Source organism: Sinocyclocheilus grahami, unplaced genomic scaffold, assembly GCF_001515645.1.
Source record: "Sinocyclocheilus grahami isolate Dianchi unplaced genomic scaffold, SAMN03320097.WGS_v1.1 scaffold59.1, whole genome shotgun sequence".
In the NCBI taxonomy this organism is placed as follows: domain Eukaryota; kingdom Metazoa; phylum Chordata; class Actinopteri; order Cypriniformes; family Cyprinidae; genus Sinocyclocheilus; species Sinocyclocheilus grahami.
Window position 1 is genome coordinate 518414 of NW_015505238.1, and position 20636 is coordinate 539049.

Below are 20636 nucleotides of genomic sequence, written 5' to 3' on the forward strand. Positions count from 1 at the left end.
TTGCGATTTCGATTTTAATCCCGATTTTGACACACAAACATGCTTTACAGTCATTAGTGCATTCAGTGTGAATTTGAAACATGTTTCCAAAAGAAAACCAATTAGAGCTTTATCAAAAAGCTGTAACATGTCTCTAGAACAGACATAAGGCAAAATAATCACTAAGTAAACGTCTCTAGAATAGACATATGGCAGAAAAAAAAAATCCTGTGTCCATTGGTCATAGAGCTCTTTGTGGCGTTGCCTCAGATGATGAACTTCACACGTACTTCGTCTGCAGTGCAAATACAGTATGTGTATGCGGTGCAGAAGCAGCACAGACTCATTTTGCTTTCGCAGAGGACGCGTTTGCAGTCCGCTCCTGATCCGCGGCTGTTTACCACAAACACATTTATCCATTATTTTGATCTCAAATCCAAATGTTGTTTCTGAAAATGCTTTTTCAGCATTGTGATTCTCTTTTATCACAGTACAGTAATACAATCTTTCATAGACATTCACATTTAAACTCAAATATAACTTTAACTACCACCACGAGTGCCATCTATTATTTGCCTTATCTAAAAGTGCACTTTTCCTTGTTTTAAATCTAGCCAAAAAGCCATGTGTTGACTGTTGACTGTGAAACAGTAGACTTTAATTATATGCATTTATGGTGTAATTCCTAAATTTCCATGTCAATCCATGTTAATTTTTACCGCGAATAATGTGCTGTCACTTTAATTCAGCGCGTGCAGCACAGCAGAAACAGATTCCGTGCGGTAACAATCGCAACATGACTGCTGCAGACGCACCGCTCCTGGAGCTAACTGCCGGACCGCAATCGCGTGCAGTGTGAACACTCTGATCCGTTCACATGGGCGCGGAAAAAATATGCACCACAGACGGAGTGTGTGAATCTGGCGTAACGTTTGTATGCCCGCCCGGTCTGTTCTGTTCTCGTGCTACATTTAGGCGCACTGCATTCTGATTGGTTCGGCTAGCATACTGCGGGAGGTCGGGGGCGCGGAAAATCGTGCTATAAAGCGATTTAGAAATCGCACAAGCTCAAATCGCCAGTGTATTTAAACTTTTTCAGTAGCATTTTTGTGTGTATGTTACAATCCTAGGTCAGACAATGCTGCAATCAACCTCAAGTGGAGTGATTTAGAACTTGTGCATCTTTAAAAGGAAAATCGGATGCAAAATTCACTTTTACATGGTGTTCGAACATAAATGTGTACACACAACTAGCCTATAATGATAAAAATTCCCCCAGTGCTTTTTTCCCCCAAAAATCATAAGCACTTTCTCAGATCAAGCCATTCACAGATTCTTGGCAGTGACGTAACTTTGCCCAGGCCCCTCCCACGATTGTTGACTGACACTGGTGTTTTATCACAGACTCGCCCTGAGTGAACTGTCAACAGTCCGCCATTGTTTCGACACCAGAGCAGATGTAGACAAGACTGTTTCCTAAGTGACTGAGGTGTTTTGTTGTTGGATGTAATAATGAACATGGCAGTCGTCATTTACTCTCGACATCTGAGCCGCTGAAGACGCAGTGGATTACTTTTGTTTTTGAAGGGAGCACGCCCCCCCGATCTACAAAAATGCGTTTATGTTTGCGCAAATCATTTTACACCAAACTGCTTTGTAAACGAGGGTCAGTACACCGGGCATGAGTGTCGTTCTATTTATGACATACTGACACAAAGTTCAAATGATCTGCAACGGTCCTTTTATCGCATCCACTACACTGTAAAAAGTAATCACTGAATCTACTTAAGAAAAGCGAGTAAACATAACTGATTTTTACAAATTTGTTGAATTTACTTAATTACACTGTGTTATGTGAACTTTCAGGTGGATGCAATAGTTAAACTAAACAACTTTAGTAAACAGTACTTAAGAGCATCTAGTTTGTTGGATTAAATCCCACTATGTGCTCTAATAACTCTAGACCAGTAGGTGGCGGAAGTGCACCAATAGGTGGCGGAAGGTTGGTTTAAACAAAACATCACCAGAAGACGACAACGAACTGAACTTCAGAGTCAGCTCGTGTTTGAAATGTGGCCGCAAGATTAGGTAAGTTTTTGGTGATCTACTTATAAACTATATTGTCACAGTGTGTGCTATCGTTTTTGAGGAAAAGAAAAGGCAGATTTTATTAGTTTTTACTGACGAGCAATACTGTAACCGTCAGTTAGCGTACTAACTTTAGCTAGCCAGTGGTTTACAAGCTAGATTACAAGCATCCATCTTCCTCTTTACTGCTAGTTATAACATGAAATAAACGTGAGTAAGAATCATAAAGTATGTTGAGCGATACAGTACAACTTAATGAAATTTATCATGTCTTATGTAATCCGTTTTTCAGCATTTAATGTTCGAACAAATGTCATGAAAACAAGTTATCATCACAACCACTGTTTAAATGTTTATATTTCAGAAAATCATTTGGAGTAGAAAATAGTTTTTAAATGTGCGTCAATGCCCAGCACTAATTAAAACCATTTTCTTGTCATATTCTATGGGCTCTTTTTTGGGGACTTAAACTCATGCAGTGGAAGTTCTAAATCCTCCCCAAGATATGCCTGCTCTTTGGACTTGGATTTATGCTATGAAATTATAGTATCCTCCAGTACTGAAGGACACCTTTGATTTCATTCAATGGCTGAACCTAGAATGCAATTTCTGAAAAATCTTCTGATGTAGAAAGATGTCATTGTGGTGTGATGGAGCATTTTTCAGTGTAATTGTTCATGATTGATTTAGAAAATGGTAAATCTAGATTTACAAGGTGTCATAAAAGGGATGTTGATGTTTTTTTTTATTTTATTTATTTCCTGAGTGCAGTATGTGCAATTTTTTACAGTGTTAAATTGTTGATTTGATAGCATGCCTAAAAAATAATGACTTGAAGTAATATTGTTTTAAACAAATAAATGCCCTATTGTTGTGCTAACAACCTGTTTTCTGTCTTTGCATTAACAACTAAGTTTTGAGTACAGCTTACTTGAGAAATTTAAGGCAATCTGTTTCCACACATTTGTCTAGTAATGTGAACAAAGCAGACTTGTTAAGAGAACTGTTTTGTTTGAGTTCTGTGCACTAAGCTTAACTTACATCTCTAAGTTGGCTGAACTTGTCAAATTGAGTTAGCAACACTCAAGTTTTCTGGTAACCTCTACATATACACAAGTTACCTATACAAAGTTACAGTAAGTTTTATTAACTCAAAAATGATAAACTAATTTGCTTGAGGCAATCAAAATCAAAATTTGAGGCAAAATCAAAATTTGAGGCAATCAGTTTCCACAGGTTTTCCTAGCAAGTTCAACTAATGACTTTTTACAGTGTACACTACATTAAGGTTGCCTTTGTAGAGGGTTTATAAAAGTGTTCGTTAATGACTAATAAGTCATTTACAAATACATTTTAAATAGTTTTTGAGCAGTTATAACTGCATGAATAAGAATGGAGGGGTCGGGTGAGCAGTAACTCTATATCGTTTAAAGGATAAGCACCGAAACGGGTCGCAGTGAACAGAGCTGTTTTTGACAAGGTAAAAACGGTGTTGTTTTACACTACCATTGAGAAATTTTAACCAAAGTATGTCATTTTTTTTCCCCATTAAGACTAGTGCTGGGCGGTATGACCAAAAATTTATATCATGGTATTTTTCAAAATTATACCGGTTTCACGGTGCATGAAAAAATTTCATGTACCGTCATTAACCATATTTTCTACTGATTGAGAGAGGAAATACTGCAGTATATTGACTTAGAATTCCCTATTTTACTGTCATGATGAGTGAATATTGTCAAAAAATACCACACTAAATAGTGACTGAACACGACCCCTTTTAATACATGTTAACCAGGAGTCACTCATCTATAATCGCGGCATCGTCTGATAAAATCAACATGCATCTACACTAAAGATGTTGAATTTATCAGATGTGGTTGTGGTTGTTTTGGCTATATTACTTTTTTGTCTCATGAAGCGCACTCTGCCTGCGTCTGAGTAACAAACTAAAAAAAAAACAACAAACAAAAAAGTGCATGTGATATTAACAGACGAACTACGCTCATATTTATAATTCCAAACAATCAGTAAGCGTATTTTAAAAATTCATATCATAACAAAAATAAACACCGGTATTCGGTATGAACCGGTATATCACACAGCACTAATTAAGACCCTAAAGAATCATAGCGACTTGTGGAAAATGGGCATTCGATGTCCCCTTTAAGACAACATTCATGATCTACTTGAAACTCGAACACCTTTAAAGGGTTAGTTCACCCAAAAATGAAAATTCTGTCATTAATTACTCACCCTCGTGGTGTTCGAAACCCGTAAGACCTTCGTTCATCTTCGGAACACAATTTAAGATATTTTTGATGAAATCTGAGGGCTCTCTGACCCTCCCATAGACAGCAAGGTAACTACCCCGTTCCGAAGATGAACGAAGGTCTTACGGGTTTCGAACACCACGAGGGTGAGTAATTAATGACAGAATTTTCATTTTTGGTTGAACTAACCTTTTAAGCAAAGCACTTCACCACAGCCTAAACAAGAGGAAACGTTCCCTGCAACTAGTTTGAATACAATATTAATGCATGATGCAGCAGCCCTAGCACTGGATCATTCAAACTTTTGAATTTCACCGTTTACACACATCTGCCATTTGCAGTGGTGCAAGACCAGACCAGCCAAAATCCATTCAGACATTCTGGATGGTACATCTCATCACCCTGGTTCTGTCTAGGAGAATCAGTTTGCAACTATGCATCAACTAAAATAAAGCTGCAAACGGAATGCTTGCTAACACCACATTGAAGTTATAGTGGTGTAGTAAAGTTCAGAGGTGGTAACTGCCATTACCGCAGAAGAGCAAGCAAGGATATAACCTCAGGATCCTCAAATGCGACTGTCCCTGTAATGTTTTGGATAAAAACATCTGGTAACCATGGTCCACAACTGATTCTATTCACTAAGATTCAAAACACTTACCTTCATTGATCTTGGCCATGTCTACACTGGCGTTGTTAAGCTGCAGGGCCGTTTGCAGAGCGGGGAGGAGCTGACGTAAGAGGGAGGGGTCTTGGAGAAGAGTGGGCGGGGCCGGAGACTGCATCACCGGAGAAACTGGAACTGTAGAGCCTGAGGCGGTGCTGGCAGAGTTGGCCACACTTAAGCCAGACACAGCAGCAGAGGAAGAGGAGGGTGTGAGTGAGGAAGGCTTCTCTGTGGCAATCGAAGACTCTGTTTATAGGGGTGAAAAAGTCAATGAAAAAAAATCACTAAGAGAGTTTAACAATGTTTAGTGACAGTAGTGGGGGGGGAAAAACAGCTTATTGAAAGTGTCTCAGCAACAATTTCAGATTTTGCCTAAAGAATCATCCAAATCATCTACAGCCAAAATTTCACCTGAAAAAATCTCAAAGATCTTACAGAGACAGTCTGTTCAAAAACTGGAAATGAGAGCATGTTCATATATGACATACATTCAGAATAAGCAGAGCTTCACTTTAGCACCTAGAGTGAAACACATGAGTGTACAACGAATTTTCATTGTTTAATAGCTCCTGCAGACGTCAGGATCTAAAAATAGCCCACAATTCCCAAGGCTGGCAACGTGGAGAGACACTACTGAACATTTCTTAACAGGTGCCCTAAGAGCAAGTGCGCTGAGCAGCTAGAACAACAATTTAGAGACCGCGTGTACAGTTCCTCATCATGAAAACACAGCATGCGTGGTACTTAAAGATATAAAATCAGGCCATTACAGGCTTATCTCAGCAAATCAGATTTTTTGTTCTGTGATGCATAATTCATATTGAAATATTTTTAATTAGAGAAACAATCTCTATATTTTTTAACACGGCTGTTAGTTTTTATAGAGACAAAGGGACATTCTTTTCTCATAAAATACACAATTTCAGTACAACCACTTAATTCCTTGTAGAGGTGTAACCATCCATAGATATGGATCAATACACCGATTAAATGTCTAATGATACGATGCCACACGTAAAATATTGATATCTGTAATATAAATAGGCACCTTATTTTGACACTGTCCACATTTTCACCAATGTCCGTCTATGTATCACCGCCAATGCGTGCATTCTCGTTTAAACTCACGTGTCGGGACGATAAGACTGCCTGAAGGGCGAGCATAAAAAACGCTCTGGACAGTTGACGGAATTGTCGAGTGCTTGTGAGTTTTCAGCGTGCAGTGACACGCGCACACATCCAAAGCACACGCATACAGATAGGACGCATCGACAGTGCGCCAATACCTAATTGAGCTCTCTTCCGCTCTTCGGTCTATGTCTTAACGTAAACAATTGAGAAAGAAAACAGACGAGTATCAGTATTTTGGATCCATGCTTTCCTTCTTAAAGTGAAAGTAGACTAACAGAAAACTTCTGTCAAAGAAAAATCTCACTGATTTTGACTGAACAACTTTTATAAGGATTAATCAATATTTAATCTATACAGTGAAGACTATGCAGTGTTATTTTACATTTGATTATTTCATTTCTATACCTGAAAATTTCTTTTTTCAACCGTAATTTTATGAAGCTACGAGATTACTTTGTGCGCAAAGGGAAAAAAAAAACTTTATTCAACAATTAGTCTCCTCCGCGTCACCCTGGCGCCATTTTGAAGAGTATCAACTGAACATAACCAGCGTATGCTATTCTGTGTCAGCTGCATCACACGGATACATTGTTTTGAATTGTACTGGTCATTTTTTTTGTCATTTTGACAGTCTGGCCATAACATATTTCCTTAAGGGAAACCATCCACACTATTACACCACCTTTCACAAAACCTCTTCTTCAAGCACTTCTCCCCATTCACAACACTGTGTGCATTAAACGTTGAATGATTACAATTCTAGACAGAAAAACAGCAAAATTATGGACTGCCCTCAGGGTTCCCACATTTTTTAACAAATTAATTGCTTTCCAGTCATTTGTAATTATTAGATAATGACTTAAGAATCACTCAAATCCCTTCAACAATTCACTAATCAATCATTCCCACCAGTCTGTGTTCTGGTTTGGCTCATTCAATGGAAAGAAAGACTCAAAACCAAGTAGGACTGTCAAAATGGCTGAAAAACTAAATTATATTCCAATTTAAAATGCAAAATTTCAGTTATGGTGAAGAATAAGTTTTGGCTTCTCTTCTGAGGCCACAAGAGGGCACATCGAGCAAAATATTACTAATGCACGTTTATTCAAAGCATAAGATAACGACTCTGTGAAAAAAGTGCATAATGTTTATAATCCAATTATAATTAAGTTGCTTAAACAACTATAAACAAAACAGCATCATGTATGTATGCATAGTTTAATACAAAGGGCGGAAAGCCAATCACACAGAGTACATTTTTCATTTAAAAACATGAGTTGCAGTGGGATGGGGGGAAAAACCCGCCATATATACGTTATTTTCAAAGTTAAACTTGCATTAATTTTACATGGCTTTCTAAACATGCGGCTCCTTTGTGCGAGATGCGAGTGCAACAGTAATAGATGTCCCTCTAGAAAATGTGTTCTGTGTGAACAGCATGGTTTCAGTTTTGATGTGAACTAGATCTTCTCCGCATTGATGTTCTTTTTTCCACAATATTTTTAATAAACAATGCAGCAGCACCGCATCTAGTGGCTTCAACTGGATAGGCTAAGAAAAACATTATAATGCAATGACACTTACATTGTCATCGCATCTCGTGCGCCACTGATAAAGCGCATCCTTTACACACATCTAAAATTCGAATGCAACGTTTTGCATTCGAATGTGGATTTTTATTTGAAATTCGATGAATATTTGAAATTTAAAAAATTTTTGGACAACCCTAATACTAAGGCACACAAAATCATACATTTTGGCTTGGCAATTTTTACTTCACCAAGAGTGATATCTAAGGGTGTACTCACACTAGGCGTTTTGAACCGTGCCAGAGCGCGTTTGACCCCCAGAGCGCGTTTGACCCCCAGAGCGCGCTTGACCCCCAAAGCGCGGTTCGTTTCACTAGTGTGATCGCCCTGTGCCGCATGTAGTGTGAGCGCTAAACGTGCCGGAGCATGGAACAGATACTATTTTGTGCACTACTGTCATCATTACGACCGCAAACATATGCTATTACTACTACTACACTACACTTTTCAATTAATTTAATTCAATTCAAAGTATATTTACATTTATAATGGGTCTGGTTCTCACCTTATTGATGAATTGGAATTGTAGTCTGTGATTTAAAGCTGCAAAATCTGTCATTAACGTCAGCTGCCTCCATAATAATTCTCTGATACTTACAAGTGAAAATTAAGGCACGGCATAAATTACAAATTTATTAGATAGAATATTAGCGAAAGTGGGTTTCTCCGTTATCTCGCACATGACGTAAGCGTGCTCCGGCCCGGAAAGTTTGGTGCAAGTGTGAGTGCAGGCCAGTGGGAGTGGGGAGGGGGTATAATCGCACTCGGGTTCAGTTCAAGGCAACCGTGCCTAGTGTGAGTACAGTACACCCTAAGTGATGAAATACTTCAGAACAGAGCATACCAACAAAATATATTTAATATATACATTTTCATGACTCGAGGAAGTAAAAAAAAAATTCCAGGCCTGGAAAAATTATTTTAAAACTCCCTGATATTCTGAGGTTTTCCGTGACAGTGGAAAACCTGTGCCTTAAACCCTTCGACTGCCTTGATACTGTCAAGCATTGAAAACTGTACTCAAAGAGAAGTAAACTGCTGTGATGACTGGAAAATAAATGAAGAAAAATAGAAGCATGCAGAACAGGAGTGTTTAAAGAGCCTTAACACGTCATGCTGCATAAGGCAAAGACTTGCTACTGCCTCCTACCAGCATGGACAAGCAGACCCCGACACTGCTTACATGGGTGGTGTGGATAAGCAGAAGTTTGATACATAAAAACATTCCAAAAGCTCTAAATGTTATCATTCTATAAATACAAAACCAGTCTGTGATGGTCTGTGAAAAAAAAGGCTATGTGGCTCGATTAAACAGTATGTCAGTAATGACTCTGCAATTGCAAACCAAGTGACATGATGAACTTTTCCTCTCACTAATATGTGACCCTGGACCACAAAACCAGTCATAAGGGTCAATTTCTCGAAATTGAGATTTATACATCTGTAAACTGAATACATAAGCTTTCCATTGATGTACGGTTAGTTAGGATAGGACAATATTTAGCCGAGATACAACTATTTAAAAAATCTGGAATCTGAGGGTGCAAAAAAATCAAAATATTGAGAAAATCGCCTTTAAAGTTGTCCAAACTAAGTTCTTATCAATGCATATTACTAATCAAAAAATAAGATAATATATTTACAGTAGGAAATTTACAAAACTTCATGGAACATGATCTTTACTTAATATGCTAATCATTTTTGGCATAAAAGAAAAATCAATAATTTTGACCCCTATAATGTATTTTTGGCTATTGCTACAAATATTCCCCAGCGACTTAAGACTGGTTTTGTGGTCCGGGGTCACATATAGATCACAAATGTGTCCAGAATCATCTGCTACAGGAATATTTGTAACGCTGTGTGTCTACCTAAAAAATAGATTCTTTTCTAGTTTTTAAACTTTTTCAGGCTGGGAAAATCACATTATCTGTATTTGGTTAGCCATGACAGGTCAACTAAAGTATAACTAAGGATCTACAGCTTGCAGAAGTCAATTTCACAGCATCCCAGCCTGGTTAAAAAGAGGCCATGAAATGGAAAATCAATGTATCTGATATTTTTAATGAACACCGTGTCTACATCAGACGCGAGCGGCAAAATACAGTAGAACCCATTATAATCAGTGACGCTGTCTACACTGGATGCAGCGCAAAGCGATACATAGGGATGGGTATCATTTACATTTTATCGAGACTGATACAGATACTGCTTATTGATACCATTTAGTGCAAAAAGATGTGTGAAAAGTTGTTGAAGATTTCAAGTTATTTTATTACTGCTGAATTTTAGCAACTGTATTAAAGTTCTTCAGTCAAGAGCAACAAGTTATTTTTCTCCGTTTTATTTTATTAACATTAAAGGAATAGTTCATCCAATAATTAATATTGCCATCATTTACTCACTCTCAAGTTGTTTTAAACCTGAATGAGTTTCTTTCTTCTGTTGAACATAAAAGTTATTTTGAAGAATGTGGGAAACCAAACAGTTGCTGGTCCCCAGTGACTTTCATATTTCTTTTTCCTACTATCAAAGTCAGTGGGGACCAGCAACTGTTTGGTTACCCACATTCTTCAAAATATCTTCTTTTGTGTTCAGCACAAGAAAGAAATTAATACAGGTTTGGTACATAGTGAGTAAATAATGACAATTGTAATTTTTGGGTGAACTATCCTTTTAATGACAATCGGCAGCATGTTTAGTACTGTTGCTTTAAGAGCTGCACACATCTGTTTTTACTGTTTACTTTCACTTTAGATATAAATTAAATTAACTAACTGTGTGTATATGTAAACCTTGTGTGTTTTTGAGAGTATAAGTGCAATCAGTCACTAACTAAGATAACCAAGTAACCGGGTGCTGTTTGACCGGCCTTTTAGTGTATGCACGCTACAGGTGTACGTGCTCTAATTAAAGCACACGTCAGAACAGCACGCAAATGAAACGTTTAACTGGCAAGGTTTTAAAGCACACACAAATAATGTACTTTTGTAATTGCGAATAAGTGCAGTGTCTCATGAGAGTAACTAGCACTGAATCAACATTTGATGTGAATGTGTTGCGCAAGTTGCAGTCCCATCCCTAGCGACACGACAAATTTCCGACAAAACATGATGCCTTGTTCTATTTATGATGTACTGACACAAAGTCAAAATGATTTGCAACGGTCGCTTTGTCATGTGAAGTCGAGAGCAAGAGATGCCTCGTCATATTTTCTGCATTTAGCTTTTGAATGACCAGCACCTGCCTGGGTCTGTGTGACTTCATCTATGGCTTTTCTCTTCCCTTTCACAAACTGATCCATCTCCCATTCTAAGTTACGCCCTTTGGCTGTTTACGGTTTTATTTATTTTCTTTTTCTGCTGATGGCCCATGCCCTCCCTGCAATACTCGTACACCCCCCCCCCTGGCGGGCGCGCCCCACACTTTGAGAACCACTGCCTTAAGACTACCATGATCAAGAGAATGCTGGTCCTAATGATGCTTTATACCTTAAGATTACCCCAATAAACTGGACTGCACTCACTTAACCTTTACACAGCTAAATAATGTGTGTTTTCAGGCGTTGATAACTTACTAGTGCTGGAGAAGCTGGCGGGCGCAGCTTGCATGGCTTCACGTCTGTAGTCCCTGTCTTTAGGAAAACTGTTGACCACTGTAGCCATCTTGGTTACCTCCTTCTGCTTTTGCTCTCTGAAACAGGAAGGCGTTCACAAATGGTACTGGCATTCACAAGACAACAAAACCACATCAGCTTTACACACATAATTAGCACAGCAGAAAAAAAGCTTCAAAAAGAGTCTAGCTGTCTCAACTTTAAGCAAGTCACTCGATAAGTTGAATTAGGCCTATTTTATTTTGCATTTGGAGCACAATTTAATTTCAGTGCACAGATTAATGGTTCCAGCTTTCGTTATGTATCATTAACTATCTCGTGATATGACAGTGTGATTATCAAATCACAAAGACTGCGATTTCATTACATATGCATTCAAAGTGTAGCACTGCACTGTGTGAGCAACTCGTGACCCTGTGTTTTCAGTGTCTCAGAACAGCTTGGTTTGTAGTCAATGCTGTTCCATCTCTGCATGTTCAGTGAGTTTGTGGTCACTTAACATACATTTGGGAATGCAACATGATTAGGGTGAGCATAAGTGCCATTTATACGGGACACGTCCTGGCCAGGATTTTTATATTGCCTAAAACATCCAAAGCAGTTTGACCAATAACATGCCGGTATTGTACATAAGTGACCAATCGAGGCGCACGAGAAGGTGATATCTAGGGAACAATCAAAGCGATGCAAATACGCACACGTGTTTGTTCGTTCGACTTGAAGCGTCGCTGCACACTGATCATTGTATGACACCAAAGTACTGCGTGAGAGACTCGAATGCATAAGGAGCCGTCTGCTCTGCTCTCAATAGCTCTTGTGAATGTCATACAACGATGGATCTGCACAGTGCAAACAGCCAAAACCTGGATATTTAAGGTAATATAGAAATCCTGGCAAGGATGCTTCCCGTAAAAATGGCCCGTACGTCACCCTAAACATGATTTCAAAAAATTTATGAGAAGTACTTATAAACCAGCTGTTGTCAACAAAATAAACTTTAAGGGTTTTTTAAGAGCTTGTTTTCTTCCAAAATAAAAGTTTGATGGTTTGAAAAACAAGAGTAGTAGTAGTTATTTATTTGTATTGCCATGTCAGAATCTAAGGCTATCTCAAAAAATGAGAAGGAATAATAGTCGCACTTATATATTGCAATATTTTTTTAAATCAAAATATGATAAAAATGTTGTAACCTAAAATAAATCAAATGTTTTTACATTTTTGCGAACTTATTTTACAGTGAAATACTAGAATAATAATTTCTCATATGATTAATATTTTTATTTAAAAATACTAACAATTCTGATAAGTTAATATTTTATAGTAATTGTAAAATAAATCACAAATTTGGTCAATTTGTGCAGTTCATCAAACAAGCACAGCAAATGTGGAGCTTTGAAAGGTCATAAATGGTCTTTGATGAAAGCTCACTGTCAGTGTGAAAGCTCAACCCGTGATGCAGTTTCCATCGCACTACTGCTTCGCTAAAGTGCTGCAAGATGTGTGAAACAGGCCTAAGATTGCAAAATACTATTTCTGCAGAAAGCAAGAAGATGCTAAAAAGAATTTTCCTCTTATTGCTGGGAATGTTTCTTCTGTGGAAACACACTAGATTAAACTTTCCACCTGCATTGATCACTATAATTAAGTACAATTTGAGTCTGAGCCCAGGGGTGAAAGCATGTGTTTAATACCTCTCCAGCCACTCTTTGGGTTTCTCCCACTGAGACACCTCAGTCCTGCAGTTGTAGTAGTACTTCTTCCCTGAAGAACTGATGTGTTCAGACCAATCATCTGCCGGCTCATATGGCTGAATAAAAGGAAAACAACAGGTGTGAGCAACAGGAACGCTGGCATCATTTAAAGAGACAGGAGCTGTTAAAGGCATGAGAGAGGAAGAGGTAGAGGAAGGAAGATAAAAAGGAGAGGGGTAGGGCAACAACAAAAGGAAAGACCTGAAAGGGAGAAAAAAAGGAAGACAATCCAGGTGTTTGTTTTTCTTTTGACATAAGGAAAGGCTACACATAGCAACAGCATGAGGAAGTTAAAATGTAGAATAAGACTTGGAAGAAAAGAGAAGGAATGGGAGCATTAGAGAGACAGACAGATGGAGCGGGCAAGGGAGAGAGAGAGAAAGCTGAATCCTGATGCAAGCGTGTGTAATATTTGATGAGGTGAATCTCTGCGCATCACCCCTGCAGGATGCTTCTTTAATCTGCCTGAGTCCACCCTCCTCCTACTAGCAGTCTGACTGTCAAAGCGTCACACCACCACACCAAACAGTACTGATCATTAAAGCTGAAGTGTACAATTTCTGTAACGCTAGCATCACCATCCGGCATTGCAAAAATAATGACCATTTTCTTGGACGCTTCCTTTGTCAGCCAAAGGGTCACAGTACGGTTGGTTAGCATGGCCTAGTTAACTCCTAAAATCTTTCTCTCTTTGATAGTCATTCAAAATAAGACATGTAGTCTGACTTAATTTTTGTTAGCAACGCATTTATCAAGGTCCTGTACCAAAATGTTAATGGGTATTTCTATCCAGTTGTTACAGACTGTTAAATCAGCTGGAACAAACGCAGAGTCCCAGCCCAAACTAACAGCAACAGACAGACGGACAGATTGATAAAGTATAACAAGTATAAATTGTGACTAAACATGACCCATTAAAGGGGTCATATGATACGATTTAAATTGTTCCTTTCTCTTTGAAGTGTTACAAGCTCTTGGTGCATAAAGAAGATCTGTAAAGTTGCAAAGACTAAAGTCTCAAATCCAAAGAGATATTCTTTATAAAAGTTAAGAGTCAACCACGCCTACCTAAAACGGCTCGTTCTAACACGCCCCCACGTCTACGTCACGATGTGGGAAGATTTGCATAACGCCGCCCAAATGTTCACGCAAAAAAAGAAGGCATGACTTTTATTCTCGCTGTAGTATTGTTGCTGCCGCCATGTTGCAAAGGCGCTGTGTGTTTCGTTGTGAAAGGGAAACTACTTTGTTTGGTCTTCCAAAAGAGGACAATATCCACTTCGTCATGCCTAGAGCTGATCCATGCTGGTCGCTGAGGAAATACACGGCTTTCACTGTGGACGAAGTGGAGTCCAGCCCGGGGTCGTCACGTGTGCTTGCCGCAAGCACGCTGGCCGCACCGTTCTCAAGCCCGCCCGCTGCCGCTCACTCTAGACCACTGGCCTCCGCTCACACAAGCCCGCCATGTTTTCGTTGTTAAAGCGAAACTACTTTGTTTGGCCTTTCAAAAGAGGACACAACTAGAAATCAGTGGTTAAGTTGTATTTACAACACTGTTCCAGAACAGTTCAACCCAAATATTCAGATGTGTACAGCACATTTTATGGAGGACTGTTTCCTGATCCTGGGAGAGTAGACTACAATGCTGGCTGTTTTGACTCTCAGACTGCAAGTAAGTTTTTTTTATATTTAAAGGATTTGCCACTGATGATTCAAATGCGAGTTTTGAGCAGTGTAGAGTAGCACTTGTTGTTTGTTATTTCTCCGATCTCAAATGCAGACATGGTTTTAGGTTTACGCGGCACGATGCAATGCGTAAAAAGACAGTGTAAGTCATTATAATCCGTAATTATGTCCCCACTGGATTTAACAAATGCCTGGTTTATAATGAGTTTTAATGTTTTTGTCTCGTCGCTCCGGCCTGACAGGGCATCACAGTATGGTAAGGGGCGTAACATTTCCGTCACATGCTTGAGGTATTCGGCCAATCACAATGCACTGGATAGCTGGCCAATCAGAGCACACCTCGCTTTTCAGACCGATGAGCTTTGTAAAAATCGACGCGTTTCAGAAAGGCGGGGCATAGAGGAGAAACAATGTACGGTATGTGGAAAATAATGTTTTTTTACCTTACCTTAAACCGCATAAACACATTTCATTATACCAAATACACAAAATAATGTTATTTTTAGCAACATCATATGACCCCTTTAATACTACATGTTAACCAGGATTCACTGTCGCTATACCTCTTAAAGAGATAGTTCACCCAAAAATGAAAACGACGAAAATTCTGTCATTAATTACTCACCATCATGTTGTTGCAAACCTGTTAAGGCCTTCGTTCATCTTCGGAACACAAATTAAGATATTTTTGATGCATTCCGATAGCTCTTTGACCCTCCCATAGACAGCAAGGATCCTTACGCGATCAAGGCTCAGAAACGTAGCAAGGAGATTGTTAAAATAATCCATGTGACATCAGTGGTTCAACCATAATTTTATGAAGCTACGAGAATACTTTGTGCGCAAAGAAAACAAAAATAACGACTTTATTCAACAATTTGTCTCCTCCGCGTCACCCTATATTGCCATTTTGGAGACTATCACATACATAAACAACGTATGCAACGAATGTACGCAGATACATTGTTTACGTTCAGATCAAAGAGTAAACAACGAATCCGCATACGGTGCTGCTGACACGGAACAGCATACATTGTTTACGTATGTGATACTCTCAAAAATGGCACTAGAGAGCTCTCGTAATGCATAAAAAATATCTTAAAGGAGACATATTATGCCCCTTTTTACAACATGCAATATAAGTCTCCGGTGTCCCCAGAATGTGTCTGTGAAGTTTCAGCTCAAAATGTCCCACAGATCATTTATTATATAATTTTGAAAATGCCTATTTTGAGTGGAAGCAGAAACACGCAGTTTTTCGTACCCATCTCTTTAAACGCAAATGAGCTACTGCTCCCACCCCCTTATCCAGAATAAAGCTGCGCCATTACAGATTGTACCTGCTAAAAAACATCTGTTTTGGTTCGAATTATCATGTTTATTGCGCTGAAATCATGCGTTTTAAACCATATTAGTTTAAACTTCGGTTTTCTGAGTGCACACATCTGTAGCACACCGACAGAAAGTGGCTGTCACAGCATGTGAGTACTAAACTAAGTTCTCATTCACACACAAGTTTACATTAAAAACACACGAATTACAAAAACAGTCGGTTATGTCTGTGAAGGTACTGGGAACAGCTGGGAAATAAATGGCATGTTTATTTTAGATCTGTGTGGCAGCAGCAATATACAATAAATAAATCCACTGCTGTCTTGTCTCCTCTAAGGCCGGGGACTCTAAATGGTGTTCTGTGCTCATCTGTGCAGCAAAAGACAGAACAGTTAGCATGTTTTGCTCAAACTTTCACCATGGCATTAGAACTGGTACACCATTGTTGCTAGCGAAATCAAAATGACGGCGCCGTGGGTGGAAACGTAAGATTAAGGAGTGGTAATATTATAATGAGATCCCTTTGCAATGCCACTAGGGGAGCGAAATCGGACATGCTCGTTTTCTCAGACGCTTGCAGAAAAAGGCTTACCAAAAGTTAAAGTATTAAAGTTACTCGGTTAATCTTTTTCACGTTTCCTTGGTTGGTAGTAGGGATGTAACGGTATGAAAATTTCTTATCACGATTATAGTGACCAAAATGATCACGGTTATCAGTATTATCACGGTATTGTTAAAATGTGCTGTAAATGTTCAAAAAGTACTGACACACAAATAATTTCACCAAGTTTTACATTTAAAATCAACAAACAACAAATAAAATGAGTTTTTGTTTGCATAACTAAAACAATAACATTGCCAATGATGTCCGGATTTTAAATGACAACATGACTGACAACAGTTTATCTAATAGCATGTTCAAATATCTAATGTAAATGTCAAATATCTAATGTAATAAAACTGTGTTTTATGCTTCAGGGCTCCAGACTCATTCTTCCCACTGGTCGCTCTTTTGCGACTAACTTTCTCAGTTGGTCACACCAGCACATGATTTGGTCGCAATATTTGTTTTTAGGGATTAATCAATGCATGCTGATGAACTTTTATCAGAGTTTATAGCTATATGAAAACGAAAGTGGTTAACATTCAACCCCTTCTTTTTCATCAGTATTATTTGTGATTTAAATTTTGTGAACGGGAGTTTTCCGGCATGTTATAAGCCGGGCTTTTGGTGCTTTCACTTTCGAATTTGCGATCTTGGTGTCACGTTTTACAAGAAAAGATAATTGTCTGATTTGCTTACATACATCTATAAATATTTCACTTTTTAAGACTAAAACAAAAGATGGATTCATTGTTATTCTTAATTAAAAAGCATAACAATAAAACAGTAAGATACAAAGACAAACTAGCTTACAAAACGCTTAACAAAAACGAATAAGATGAGGCATGGCATACTGACACGTACAATGTCACAAAAATATTTTAAAACTTTTTTTTTTAAATCATCGGTTTCCACAACTTTTGACAACTACGAACTGATTTAAACACTGCTAATTAGAAATATTTCTTGAGCATCAAATCAGCATATTGGAATGATTTCTGAAGAATCATATGACACTGAAGTAACGGCTTTCGAGTAATGGCTGCTGAAAATTCATGCCGTCAGAGAAATAAATTACATTAATATAATTTTTTATTATGCAGCATGGGTGAGCATAAGAGGCTTCAAAAACATTTTAAAAATCTTACTGAGCACAAGCTTTTGAATGGTAGTCAATCTCTTAAATGTGACTCACAGAATACAATAATGTTCATTGCAGAACTATGTTCACTTCACTGCACACTAAACTATGTCCTTGAAGACACCACAATTTAGTAGTACATATTTCAAAACATGAAGAAATTCACCTCTGTATGCCTGCCGACAGCTAGTTCTCGCCTTCATCATAATTATAAGGTTTAATACAAAACATAAAACCTTGGGAAAGGTAATTGAGCAGATGAAAAGGCTTTGATGAATGGGTTCATAAAGTAGGTGGAGCATCTCACCATCTTCAGTGTGTGGAAGAGATTTTACACAGCATATCCAAAGTGACCCCATAACATACAGAATGAAAGGCCAATTTAAACCAACAGAGGCTCAAGGACAGTGATAAAATTTGGTTTCTGTGCCATTTCAATACTAAAAGATAAAAATTTTATGCTGGCTCACCAAAATTATGTGGATTTATAAAAAGTAGCTTATGGCACATATATTAGATCCATTCATCAAGTTTGTTGAAATGAGCTAGATACTTTCCAACATATTTCACAAAATTACCACTCATATGACTATGGCTTGGCAGTCCATTTTTAGATTTTAGAAATGGAATTCAATCCAATTTGGCTTTATTGCTGAGCAAAACCCTGTTTTAAATGATTTGCAATGCTGTAACTATTTTTAAAATCACAATTTGACTGAAATCAAACCATATGACGTCAATGTTTCAATGCCTTAAATGAATGATGTAATGCTGCAAATGCTCTCCTTTCTGTGTTCTGGTAAAGGTAAGATGTGCCTTGCATCTCCCAAAAGAGCTCATATTATCTACAGTAAGGGGACAGATGGTCTGCACACAGGAGGGTTGCCACACAACCAGACAACACATTTAACAGCAAAGCCAAGTTTCAGCCAGGGATATTTTGTTAGATCCAAATAATGGCCTATAAAATAACATACCACTTATTAGAAGTCTGAAATAGTTTAGCAGATCTGCCAGGATAAATGTTTTCTATTTTGACTGTAATGGTGCTAAATTAAAGCATCTTAATTGCTACTTCCAGTAAGGCAGTTATTCAAGATGATTTATGCAAAACTAATAGCACAAATAGCTATTATGTTATCATAAAATGGTCTGATTTATTCAATAAACATTCATTCAATAACAGGCTGTTTGTGCCAAAGGGGCAAATGGTTACTGCTATATATGAACAACCTCTTGTTGTGTGTGTGCTGATCGCTACCTCATTTCAAGGTGCAGACAAGTTAGAGGCTGTGGGACTTACCGTGTCTGATGATTTGTTGGGATTTGAATGAGAGTTGGAGCTGTGCAGAGAGCTGTGGTTATGGGAGTTCTCTTGAGGGGATATACTGGTCCCTGAAAAATGAAAAATATTGAATATAAACATATAAACCAGTTTTGTGTATTTTTAGAATGTCGTGGAAAAGTTTATTTCAGTAATTCAACTCAAATTGTGAAACTCGTGTATTAAATAAATTCAATGCACACAGACTGAAGTAGTTTAAGTCTTTGGTTCTTTTAATTGTGATCATTTTGGCTCACATTTAACAAAAACCCACCAATTCACTATCTCAACAAATTAGAATACTTCATAAGACCAATAAAAAAAACATTTGTAGTGAATTGTTGGCCTTCTGGAAAGTATGTTTATTTACTGTACATGTACTCAATACTTGGTAGGGGCTCCTTTTGCTTTAATTACTGCCTCAATTCGGCGCGGCATGGAGGTGATCAGTTTGTGGCACTGCTGAGGTGGTATGGAAGCCCAGGTTTCTTTGACAGTGGCCTTCAGCTCATCTGCATTTTTTGGTCTCTTGTTTCTCATTTTCCTCTTGACAATACCCCATAGATTCTCTATGGGGTTCAGGTATTGTGAGTTTGCTGGCCAGTCAAGCACACCTGCTATTTTCATGCTGGAAAATGAAATCAGCATCTTCAAAAAGCTGGTCAGCAGAAGGAAGCATGAAGTGCTCCAAAATTTCTTGGTAAACGGGTGCAGTGACGTTGGTTTTCAAAAAACACAATGGACCAACACCAGCAGATGACATTGCACCCCAAATCATCACAGACTGTGGAAACTTAACACTGGACTTCAAGCAACTTGGGCTATGAGCTTCTCCACCCTTCCTCCAGACTCTAGGACCTTGGTTTCCAAATGAAATACAAGACTTGCTCTCATCTGAAAAGAGGACTTTGGACTACTGGGCAACAGTCCAGTTCTTCTTCTCCTTAGCCCAGGTAAGACGCCTCTGACGTCGTCTGTGTGAGGTGGCTCTTCATGCCTTGACCCAAGCCTCAGTCCATTCCTTGTGAAGTTCACTCAAATTCTTGAATCGATTTTGCTTGACAATCCCCATAAGGCTGCGGTTCTCTCGGTTGGTTATGCATCTTTTTCTTCCACACTTTTTCCTTCCACTCAACTTTCTGTTAACATGCTTGGATACAGCACTCTGTGAACAGCCAGCTTCTTTGACAATGAATGTTTGTGGCTTACCCTCCTTGTGAAGGGTGTCAATGACTGTCTTCTGGACAACTGTCAGATCAGCAGTCTTCCCCATGATTATGTAGCCTAGTGAACCAAACTGAGAGACCATTTTGAAGGCTCAGGAAATCTTTGCAGGTGTTTTTGAGTTGATTAGCTGATTGGCATGTCACCATATTCTAATTTGTTGGGATAGTGAATTGGTGGGTTTTTGTTAAATGTGAGCCAAAATCATCACAATTAAAAGAACCAAAGACT

At 38.4% G+C, this 20636-nt stretch overlaps 1 protein-coding gene across 2 annotated transcripts in view; it reads right to left on the reverse strand.

The window, feature by feature from the left end:
* LOC107584375 (WW domain-containing adapter protein with coiled-coil) overlaps positions 1–20636 on the reverse strand; it is a 42470-nt gene that overhangs the window by 9960 nt on the left and 11874 nt on the right. For both annotated transcript variants that reach the window (XM_016270961.1, XM_016270962.1), the window contains exons 4-7: positions 19161–19252; positions 13035–13150; positions 11305–11420; positions 5002–5253 (exon numbers count right to left, since the gene is read on the reverse strand). In XM_016270961.1, the coding sequence (XP_016126447.1) occupies positions 5002–5253; positions 11305–11420; positions 13035–13150; positions 19161–19252 (576 nt within the window). The remainder of the gene's footprint in view (positions 1–5001; positions 5254–11304; positions 11421–13034; positions 13151–19160; positions 19253–20636) is intronic.